We start from the raw sequence: 12,465 nt of genomic DNA, 5'->3' as shown, positions 1-12,465 counted from the left end.
CTTCCTTATTCACTGTCCAGCTTTCGCATCCATATGAGGTTATTGAAAATACCATGGCTTGGGTCAGGCGCACCTTAGTCCTCAAGATGACATCTCTGCTCTTCAACACTTCAAAAGTTCCTGTGCAGCAGATTTGCCCAATGCAATACGTCGTCTGATCTCTTGACTGCTGCTTCCACGAGTGTATATATATATAGAGAGAGAGAGAGAGAGAGTCCTGGTGTGGCGCTGTGGGTTAATCCACTGGACTGCAAAGTTGGTTTGAATCGCAAGGTTGGAGATTCAAGTTTACCAACCGCTACCAACTCTCGATGGCACTTGACAACATATACATTTACATATATATACATATACTGTTGTTGTTGTTGTTATTAAATGCCGTCCAGTCCATTCTGACTCATAGCGACCCTGTATAGGGCTTCCAAGGAGCGACTGGTGAGCTTGAACTGCCGACCTTGCAGTTCAAACGGCTTTGCAGTCTGGCACATTAACCCACAGTGCCACACCAGGACTCCCAAATATACATATACACATATATTATTGTTTTTAAGTGCCTTAAATTGGTTCTGACTCATAGAGACCCTGTCTAGGAATTTCAATAAATGACTGGTAGGTTTGAAATGTCAACCTCTCAGTTAACAGTCCAGTGCTTATCCTATGGCACCACACCAAGACATATGTATGTGTATGTGTGTGTATGTGTGTATATACACACTCACTGCAATTTAAAAATTAACTTCCTATATTCTTCATGGAGTCCTGGAGTGGCACTATAGGAGCAACACTGGACTGCTAAACCACAAACTGACTCAAAAGTATATAAGAACAACAATTTTTCATATTCTAATGTACTGAATAATATTCAAGCTCTGAGGTCAACCAGTTTGGGCTCACATTTCTAAACTACCATTTATTTGTCTGGGCAAATTAACCTTTCTCTAAACTATGTACCTAATTTGGTTTTAGATTCCCTGGATGGTACTCAAATACTAACCAAAAGGTGGGTGGTTCAAACCCACTGAGAGGTACCTAAGAAGACAGACCTGGCTATCTGCTTCCAAAAGGTTACAGCCGTGGAAACCATATGGAGCATTCTCTCTGTACACATAGAGTTGCCATGAGTTGGAATCAACTGGATGACAAGTAGCAACAATTCTGCTTTTACAAAGACAACAATGAAGAATACACCTAAGTGCTTAGATGTTGTTGCTGTTAAGTGCCATCAAGTCAGTTCTGACTCATAGCGACCCTAACTCATAGGGTCTCTGAGGAGCGGCTAGTGAGCTTGAACCACAGACTTCACAGTTCAAACCAACTTTACCTACACCACCACACCAGGACTCCTAAGTGCTTAGATGTTGTTGTTGTTGTTGTTGTTAAGTGCGGTCGAATTGATTCCGACCCATAGCGACCCTGTAAATGGTTTTCAAGCTTAAGCTGGTGAGCTTGAACCACTGACCTTGCAGTTCAAATGACTTTGCAGTCTGATGCCTAGCCCATAACACCACACCAGGACTCCTAAGTGGTTAGATGATTGTCATTCCGTAAGCACTAATTAATTTTTATCCATTATTTCCCATAGTCAAGAAATTATTTCCCAGCCACATTTGCTGCTGGTGGTACAAATTAAGAACACATGATTTGACTAAGCTAACTCACATATCACCTACAAGTAAGCTACGAATGTTCCTAATTTTTCTCTAAAATTCACTGTAGACATGTTAACCTGTTTCAAAACTCTTCTGAGACTCCACTTTACCAACAATAAAATGCCAATTTATAAAATCTAAACCACGTGATGGAAGAGTCAAGGATTTTTCAGTCTTTTCCTACTACCCCCTCTTCCTATACCCCACATTCCATTCCATTATCAGATTGGACTATATTCTCAAAGTTTGGGGCAGTGTTGTTTCCACAGACATGGGTCACATGGCCTTTTCTACAGTTATTCAAAACATGATTAGCCAAAACTTTACAATTTCATTATCCCTATTAATATGTGTTATAATCCCCACTATAGTAGTCTTCCTGAGGATATGCTAAACTTTGAGATTCATAGAACTACCATAGGTTGTACTTGGCATCAGATTCAAGTAGAAGGATCTGAGATGGGAAGTACAGCATGCCAGGAAGACAGAGTGGGTATTCTAGGGCTGGCTTCAGCAGCACATAAACAGGGTGAGGCATTCTTCTTCAATAAGACGTCTTGTAGCAGTTTAATCAGATGTTCAGGAACTATTCTCTTTATCTCCTCCTCACCTCCCAGGAAGTAGTTCAGGTCCAAGGAGATGAGACTCATATCCAGCAAGTTGTTCCACAGGAAACAGTATCTCTTACAACAACCCTTAAAGCACCACTTCTAAGGTCCCTGCAGGGACAAGTCCAACGTTATTGCATTCAGGGGAGTCCAAAAGTATGGCTTCTTAAACCAGGTATTTGTAGCTCTTCTAGTCCAAATGAAGTTTACCAATCAGTAGTCAAAATCATTTTAAGCAATATTGCCTTTTAACATAGTTAACACGTTACCTTTATCTATTTCCCAGGGAAACAGAGCTAAAAAAAAGTTAATCAAAAGTCAAATTTTCAAGTAAAATGGAAAAGGATCCTGATAACTCTTTATCCACAAGTGTGTATCTTAAAAAATAAACAGTTACAGTATATCTCTCCAAAAGAAGAAACGAAGGAAGTAAGAGGGAGAGAATAAAAATTTGAAAAGGTGGCTTTTAACAGTAAACTTACCATCATCAGCTGCACCACCTGCTATAAATATGTAGTAGCTTGTGTTTAGCTCAAATCTATTCTTAAAACCAGGAAGGCTAATGTTTCTTCTGAAAGAACACTGCATAACACCATCCGTCAACCTCCAAGCCATATCCTCAAGAGTAACCTACGAAACACACACAATGGGTTTCTCAGCACTTTGCACAAATCTGCTAAAAATAAGGCATGATCAAAATCCCGACCTGTTCAGTTTCCTTTCTCTAAGATTGTGTATGCACATTTTATCTGCAGTTCCATTGTTTTTTCACTTCCTCTTTGAAGACTAGGAGAAAACTTTTCTCCCGGTTTATTTGTCTTTCTCCCACTTGGCAAGACTATTATTTTTACTTTGAATCAGAATCCGACAATTCCTCTACCCAGGTTAAGAACTTTGGCAGATGAATTGACTCCATCTGGCCACTAGCACATTAAAGCAATAACTTAGCCAGTAATACCCTCGTGGGCAAAATGCAACATGCAACTGAGTAGAAGTTTCAACTCAACTATATGAGTCAACCTCATGGGAAAGCTGCACTGAGAGCGAACATGTTATTAAGCACTGCTCATTTGCTTGTCAAATGAATTGCCAAGTGAAAAAGACATTTCTCTACCAGAAATAGGTTACCTTTCACAGAGATGCCAACAAGGACACTTAAAATGGCTGTCTAAGTCTCTGAATTAATCTCTACCAGATATACTCCTCCCTTTTATTAATCAAGAAATTCTTTTTGCTACTACCATAAATCTCTTTTAAAATGTTTCTGTAAGCTTTAGAAAAGAGGTTGATGCCTTGACTACTTTAGTAAATGTTAGTGATTGAATTGTGTCCCCAAAAAACACATTGTAAACCCTAACCTGTTTGCCTATGGGTTGTCTTTATTATGTTAATGTTCCGGATCAGTGTAGGCTGTTAAGTGTGGTCTAGTCATTTACAACTCATAGTGACTCTGTATAGGGTTTCTAGGAGCCCTGATGCAGCGCCTTAAGATAAGCACTAGACCTCAAAGTCCATTTAAACCACAAGGTCAGAAGTTCGAACTCACCAGCCATTCCTAGGAAACCCTATATAGGGTCGCTATGAGTTAGAACCAATTCAATGGAATTTAACAATAGGGTTTCCTAGGCACAGCTGGCTTATCCAATAGCACCACACCAAGACTCCAGTGTAGGGTGGATCTTTAGTAAATCTCTTTTGAGATACAAAAATCCACATCAGTGAAGTCTATTCCAACTCATTACAGGCAGCCTCATATTTCCCCCAGCTTATAGATTTGACCCACCAACCTTGAAGTTAGCAGTCCAATGCCTAACTTACAGAACAAAAGGTTAAACAAACAGAGATGGTGAAGAGAAAGTTCACACAGAACGAAGTCTGTCCAAGAGCAAAAGCTGAAAAGAAACTAGGACCTTTCTCCATAGTCAACAGAGTCAGGCACCCTGAATTTGAACAATGAGAAAGGACTCCTGGTATGGTGCTGTCAGATAAGCACTGGACTGCTAACCAAAAGGTCCAAACCCACCAGTCACTCCTTGGAAACCCTATACAGAGTCACTATGAGTCAGAATTAACTCTACAACATTTATCAAAACAACAACAACACTATGAAAAAATAAACTTCTGTTTGTTAAAGCATTCACTTATGATATTTCTGTTACAGAAGCCATAGATAATTAAAATACCGAACAATAAAATAGTCTTTTAAAAGATGTTAACAAAATGGAGTTAAATGACAAGAGCAAGAATTATTATTTTCCTACAAAAGAAACTTGTCTTCTACTTTCTGAAAGGAAGAAAAGTTTCTCCCAAATCACTTCTGATAAAAGATTCTCAGAAACCATTATGAGAAACTCTGCTGCCAGATCCATGCTTGGATGTTGCTGTTAACTGTAGTGGTTTTAAGTTATCTTGTAAGACAGCCATGCCGTGTCAGCCACAATGACAGAAGGTGACTACTTAAAATGAGTGTTCAAAATTTTTTACACCTACCCCAGAATCCATCACAGGGTGACTTCGTCCAGTCAAGTGGGAAGCCTGTATGTGCACAGTCTGGTCATCATGAATACACACATATGCATCATCATCACCCTGAAAGATGTGTGTAAATTAGAAAGTTTAACATGAAATTCCAACATATTTTTGGTCCTTAAAAAAAAAACCCCTAGTGAAATCAATTATTATTTCTTTTTTAAAATAATTTACTGGCTCAATCTTCTTCTTGTTAAATGCCATCAAGTCAGTTGTGACTCATAGCAACCTTATGTAACGTTTCCAAGACTATAATCTGTGCAGGAGCAGAAAGTCTCATCTTTCTGCCATAGAACAGCTGGTGGACTTGAACCACAGCTCAATCTTAGGTAACATTATAAATACAAGAGAACTGGATGTGTAATTTATTAAGTAAAGAATTATTTTATTTTAATTGAAAAAGTAGTATAATTTTAGGTTTTAAAAAATAAATTATAGAGAACAAACAAGATGGCAGATAGGGTAGAAGTGCAGTGAGTAGCTCCATCAGCAACAACACAGAATACTGGACCAAGCAGGCTCAGGGGATGGTGCCAGAACTCAGAATCACACATAAAGGAATATTAGGAAGGTTGGAAGGTTTACAGCTAGAGGAATTTGTAGCAGAAGCAAGAAATCCATTGCTTTCTAATTTAAGATGCTCCACTGCTTACAGAGCCACCATCTTATCTTGGGCAAGACCGAACAGGGGAAGGATCACAGCAGCCACGGATGCCTGAGAACCATGGAAATACGATGTGGACATTCTTTTTTTGTTGTTTTTTTTAATCTGTTCATTGGTCTCTTGCTGTCTGCACACCTCCATTCTGGTGACTAGAGGGGGTGCTTGAGCGATTGGATCCCCAGAGGGTTCTACTATGCATGAGCACAGATTGCCTCAAAATTTAAAATGACAGTTTCTACTTGAAACCAAACAGCAGCATAAAACAGCCACAGCTGGCGCTGAAATGTTTAACACTAGGAAAAAGTCCTGAACAGGGATTGTGGAGCGGGACAGGCAGACTAAAAAGGAAATAGCCTGAGAATTAAATCCTGAGTTACATCACAATGACCAACAGTAGCATCTTGAAATTTCTCAGGAAGAAGAATGAAGAGGGAAAACCATCTCCTGATCACATCTACCTGGAGGCAATTAGAAAGCATAAAAAATACCAAAATACTCACATATCTAAGTATTAAGGTCACAGATAACTCCTGAATATGCCCCAAAAAACAGAAATAGATGACCATATCAGCACATGTCCAGAAACAAGATAAAGTGACTAAGGCAAATGAGCTGGAAGTAGACCTACACTCCATACTGAAGATGAGCAGGCTTTGGAAATGCATGAGAAAAATAATTTTAAAATGTATCAAAACACTATACAATGGAGTTGAGAAAAATAAGGAAGAAGTCAGGAAAGCGCTACAGGAACAATCAAATAATATAGATACAGCATTGGAAACAATTCAAAACCTACAGAAAGAGGTCCAATTGATTATTAATAGAATATAAGAAATAGACAATATACTGAAAGGGCAAAGGAGTAGAAGTGAAGAGATAAAAGCCAGAACTACTGAGCTAGAAGATAAATCTCTCAACACTACTAAGATAGAAGAGCAAACACAAAAAAGGATAAAACAATCTGAAGAAGGCCTAAGATTCATGTTAGACAACATGAAGAGGAATAACTTAAGAATTATCAGCATTCCAGAACAGGAAGAATCACACAAGTCCACAGAGGAGATAGTTGAAGAGCTTCTAGAAGAAAACTTCCCTAACATCCTAAAAAGTGAAAAGATAAACACTTAAGAAGTTCAGCGAACCCCAGGAATGATAGACTCTAAAAGACAATCACCAAGACATATAATAATCAAGCTCTCCAAAATCAAAGATAAGGACAGAATTCTGAAAGCAGCTAGGGAAAAGAGAAGTGTAACATACAAAGGCAAGCAAATAAGATTAAGCTCGGATCTCTCAACAGAAACCATGCAGGCAAGAAAGCAATGGGGAGATATATATATCCAATCATCTTTATGGGAGCAGAAAGCCTTATCTTTCTCCCGTGGAATAGCTGGTAGTTTCGAACTTCTGACCTTGCGGTTCGCAGCCCGATTCATAATCACTACACTACCAGAGCTCCTTTTGGTAACGGTAATGGTAGGAAGTCAAATGCATTTCAAACTAAAATAGAGTGTTATAAGCAGGGAAAAACTTAAAAAATTACAGGATAATCTGTAAGGAAATGAATGCACCCTCATAGCAAAATAAAAAAGAGGAAAGTTTGTAAGATTTAGTAGACATTAATACAAAAGAAATGAGAATGAAAAGAAAGCCCACAAACAAAATGAACTCAATGCCAGAACTTATGTGGAACAAAGAAACCAACATCATCACACACACACACACACACACACACACACACACACACAAACCCCACAGTAAAATGACAACAGTCAATTCATACCTATTGATAATTATACTGAATGCAAATGGATTCAATGCACGTCAAGAAACAAAAGAGTACAAGACTGGATAAGAAAACAGGATCGTTCAATATGCTGTTTATAAGAGCTATATCTTATACGCAAAGACAGAAACAGACTAAAAATCAAATGATAGGAAAAATATATCAAGCTAATGGCAATCAAAAACAAGCTGGAGTGGCAATTTTAATCTTTGACTAAATAGACTTTAAGGCAAAAACCCACATAAGGGACAAAGAAGGACATATTATGATTAAGGGGTCAACTGAATAAGAGGACATAACCATAATAAACATCTGTGTCCTCAGTGAAAGAGGCTTAGGCTATATAGAACTGAACAAATAGACAACTCTACAAAAATAGTAGGCTATTTTTTACATATTATTTTTGATGAAATACAGAACTAGGAAAATCAAAAACAAAAACAAAAGACACAGAAGAACTAAGCAACTTATAATCAATTTGACCTTATAGACATATACAGAGCACAATACACATTCTTTTTTAGAGCACATGGAATATTCTCCAGAATAAACCATATGATAGGCCACAAAGCAAACCTCAATAAATTTAAACACATCAAAATTCTACAAAGCATCTTTTCAGATCACAATGCTATAAAATTATAAATCAACAATAGAAAGACTGAGGGGATAAAATCAAATACATGGAAATTGAACAACAGCCTGCTTAAAAGCTACTGGATAAAAGACCAAATTTGAAAAGTAAATTAGGGAGAAAGACCTCAAGGCAAATGTTGTTGTTAGGTGCCATCGAGTTGGTACTGACTCATAGTGACCCTAAGCACAACAGAATGAAATACTGCCCGGTCCTGGGTCAACCTCACAATTGTTGCCACACTTGAGCCCACTGACGCTGATACTTTGCCAATCCATCTCACTGGGGGTCTTCCTCTTTTTCACTGGCCCTCCACCCTACCAAACAAGATATCCCTCTCCAGTGACTGGTCCCTCCTGACAATATGTTCAAAGTATGAGAGACAAAGTCTGGCCTCCAAGGAGCACTCTGACTGCACTTCTTCCAACACAGATCTGTTTGTTATTTTGGCAGCCCATGGTACTTTGAATAGTCTCCTCTAACATCATAAATAAGAGGGAAGAATTAAGTCACAAAATTGAAGGCAGAGAATATCAGAGAAGACAGAAGCAGCAATAAGTGAGATGTTTTATAAGTTGCCTAGAACAATACCTGACAAAATACAAGCAATCAATAAAGGTATCTACTCTTTTATTATTGAGATTAATCACCAAGAAGGGTAACACACAAAAAAAAACACTGGGTGATACGTGGAGGGGATTGTAACCATGGCAATGAAACAATATATGATAAGATGAATGTAAAACTAATGTTCTCCCATGTAAACTGTCACATAATTCACAATAAAACTTTAAAAAATAAAACACTGAGAGAAAATAATAGGTTCAATGATATAAATTTAGTTTGTTCTAGCTAGAGTCTAAAAGGAGCTCTCTGGTAGCGTAGTGGTTACAAATTGGGCTGTGAACTGCAAGGTCAGCAGTTCAAAACTACCAGCTGTTCTGTAGGAGAAAGATGAGGCATTCTGCTCCAGTAAAGATTTACAGCCTCAGAAACCCTGTACAGGGTCACTATGAGTCAGAACCGACTCCATGGCACATAATCACCACAAGCTAGAGTCTAAAAGAAATCAGAACTGGTGGTATCCTACAATTCAGGCATTGAGAGATTATATATTCAGCAAAATTATATAGGGCAAGAGAGGAGGAGAGTAAAAGTTAATATAATTAACTTCTGTCTGTGGTTCAAACTTACCAGCCACTCCTTGGAAATCCTATACAGGGTCGCTATGAGTCAGAACCAATTCGTCAGCATTTAGCAACAACAACAACATACTTGATATATTTTATATCACTTAATGTCTGAGATAGGGAATTTGAAATTCAGTTAAAATTCACATATTAGCAAGTCATTGTTATCAAAAATACGAAAAATTATATTTTTTAGTCAATCTTAATGATGAGGTCTAATACCAAAAGAATATCATTAATTTACAAACCAAATTGATAAAAGGCATAATTTAGGTTATCTGATCAGTATTCATAGCATCAGATAACTTCGGTATTTAAATAAAGAACTAGCAGATCATAAAAATACCCTAAAAATTTTTAAAGAATAACCGAAAATAGAAGTAACCACTTTAAAAATACATTTTGAGGATGATTCATTTCCCTCAATGTAAGCAAACAGGTGTGCAGATAAGATTAATCATTAAATAGGATTGCTCTGTAAATCAACTGCACCTGCATAATTAAGTCTCTTTTATAAACATTTTTGATGAGTACTGTACTAGAAACAGAATTTTTAAGTAAGATAAATATATTCTTGAATTAGAGATAAATATGTTTGTGTCAGTTAAGTCTACAACTTAGAACAGAAATAACTAGTCTACCTGTGAACTACTCTTCAGCACACTTAATGCAATAGTAGTGTCTTTGCTTCTTGTTTACAGATTTTATGTGGCCAATAAAAGGAAATTTGTTAGGACACAATTGCCTGAAGTTTGGATATCAAGCAATAAATGATTTTTTTTTTTAAGTTTTTTTAAGGGACTAGAACACATATCAAATTGAGTGCTGTACCTCCAAGATGAACGATAACTATACATATGTTCCAACAAGGATAGCATTATTAAACTTAGTTGGACTCAGCTTCAAAATTTCCCTTCATTGCCAGTTTTATCATGTTTCAGACAACAAGCTCTACCACCAACTTCCCTTATTGTTTTATGTTGTTGTTTTTAAGAGACATCAATCGGTACCAACTTATAGCAACCCTGTATAGGGTTTCCAAGGAGAAGCTGGTGAGTTTGAACTGCCAAACTTGTGGTTCAAAGTGACCTTTCAGTCCAGCACATTAACCCACAGCACCATTCCAGGACTTTAAAATGAAAAGTAATAGTATCCAACCTGATTATCCACCCTATGTACCAAACAATTCATTTCTACCAGTACTGAGAACAACAGCTGTGGGTCTGAAAACAATTACCAAAGGTGGGGAAATGCTTTGAGTAATGTAGCATCAGATGAGCAAGTGTAAAATTTCTCAAAAAAGCAATTTTCAAGGGAAAGGATCTATAGTTACTTATATGTTATTTTTTAAAAACATACAATAAATCTTCTATTTTATAGATGTTACAGGTATCTGTCATTTAATAAAATACAAGGGGCTTCAAAAAGTTCACGAACAGTATATTTTAATTGCATTTTTCCACAAATTTTTGAAACCCCCACATAAGATAGTAAGTGTATTCTGTAGCAACAGTAAAATATGTCGATCATAGATGTATACTGAAATATCATCCCTCTAAGGAGTCCTGGTAGTGTAGTGGTTACGAATCAGGCTGCGAACCTTGAAGTCAGTAGTTTGAAACTACCAGCCGCTCTGCGGAAGACAGATGAGGCTTTCTGCTCCCGTAAAGATTTACAGCCTCAGAAACCCTGTACAGGATCACTTTGAGTCAGAACCGACTCAACGGTACTTCACAACAACAACAACAACAAAAGAAACTCTGGTAGTGTAGTGGTTACGAATCGGGCTGCTAACCTCAAGGTCAGCAGTTTGAAACTACCAGCTGTTCTGCTTGAGAAAGATGAGGCTTTCTGCTTCTGTCAAGATTTACAGCCTCAGAAACTCTGTGCAGGATCACTATGAGTTGGAACCAATTCCACGATACTTAAAAACAACAACAACAAATGTTATACCACCATCTGAGAGAGGCTTATTTACTCTTTCTGAAATATGAGATCCAACCAACTGGGAGGTACAACCAGTTAAATGATCAACTACTAGAGGCACCTTGGAAGATAGGACCTGTAATCTGCTTCCAAAAGGTCACACAGCCTTGAAAACCCTATAAAGCAGTTCTACTTTCACATACAAAATCATCATAAGTTAGAATCAACTCTGGAGCAACTAACAACAAAGAAGTGGTATTAGGTTTAAATGCTGATGGGGAAAAAAAAAACTGCTTGTTCTTTGTTAAAATGGAAATAAGGGGCTTTGTCCATTTGTGTTCATCCCCACTATCCACTGTAAACTCTGCTTGAACAGGACTTACACTTGTCCTGGACACAACACTCTTCTTCTGTCACCGTGGCAAATCAGGGTGTTTACAGCAATCTGCTCTTCCACACCACAGCACAAGGCTGCCACCTACAGAATCATTTAATCTATTCAGCACCACAGGGAGAACTAGAATCAGATGCCTTCTGGAACCTAACAAAGGAGCTTCCAATAAGCAGTGCATTTTCCATTGTATTTTAATTCTGTTTGAGAAATGTACAGATGACTAAAATGAGAATAACAAGAGAAGCAATGTAAGCTTTTGTTGCTGGCCACTTGAGTGAGCAAAACTGTTTTTCAAAGCATTACAAACAACACGAGCTTTTGTGCCAAATAAGTTTCATACAAGTGATAAAGCAAGAAGTGCAATTAAAAATATAAATATATATGCACACACAAAGGAGCTTCAAAATGTTTGTGGACAAATGGAATTAAAAGACAATGGGATTTTTCCACAAACTTTTTGAAATCCCCTCAAATATACCCCTGCTCCTTACTTACTGACATGGTTAAGTTCCAAAGAGCAGACTGTTACACAAAGTTGGCATTATAAGAAGAGGAAGCAGAGGTATTCCTGGAGCTAGGCCTCTCCAAACTGCTGTACCCCAAGTACCACTGTGCTCTGGACCATAAGGCCCTGCTGCGGGGGGCTGGCACTCAAGCATAACTTCAGCCAGACTAGAAGTAAAGTTGGTAGCTTTGAGGTTTGCACAACCAGTGGGGCAAGAGATCAAGACTGTGTCCATGCTCTCCACACCCCAGCCGCTAGCTGCCAGAGGACTCTACAGGAACGAATAACATGCTACAGGTCTTAGATTGCTTGGAATCCAAGGCTGAGAGCCTAGAAACTAGCAGCTACTTGAAATAATTCAGCAGTCCAGGATATGGAGCAAGAGGAGGTAGCAGCTTCTTCTACAGGCCCCAAGGCCACAAATTACACCCAGTACCCTTCCCACTGCAGGACTTAGTCCCTCCAGTACATCTGAGTGGAGGTGAATAGCAACAACAACTTCCCACTGCATCCTTGGCCCCTCCAGAAATTAGCTCAAAACTTCCTTTCACAGTAAGAGCAGCAACAGTGGCTCTGGAGG

At 38.2% G+C, this 12,465-nt stretch overlaps 1 protein-coding gene across 1 annotated transcript in view; it reads right to left on the bottom strand.

Moving 5' to 3' along the window:
- Window positions 1–12,465, bottom strand: part of FRRS1 (ferric-chelate reductase 1) — a 76,050-nt gene that overhangs the window by 47,210 nt on the left and 16,375 nt on the right. Inside the window, exons 6-7 of the mRNA XM_006830923.1 lie at window positions 4,748–4,846; window positions 2,740–2,887 (exon numbers count right to left, since the gene is read on the bottom strand). Of these exons, the coding sequence (XP_006830986.1) occupies window positions 2,740–2,887; window positions 4,748–4,846 (247 nt within the window). The remainder of the gene's footprint in view (window positions 1–2,739; window positions 2,888–4,747; window positions 4,847–12,465) is intronic.

The sequence above is a fragment of the Chrysochloris asiatica genome, unplaced genomic scaffold (genome assembly GCF_000296735.1).
Source record: "Chrysochloris asiatica unplaced genomic scaffold, ChrAsi1.0 scaffold00002, whole genome shotgun sequence".
NCBI classification, from domain to species: Eukaryota; Metazoa; Chordata; class Mammalia; order Afrosoricida; family Chrysochloridae; genus Chrysochloris; species Chrysochloris asiatica.
This window is presented reverse-complemented; position numbering and strand designations above follow the sequence as displayed.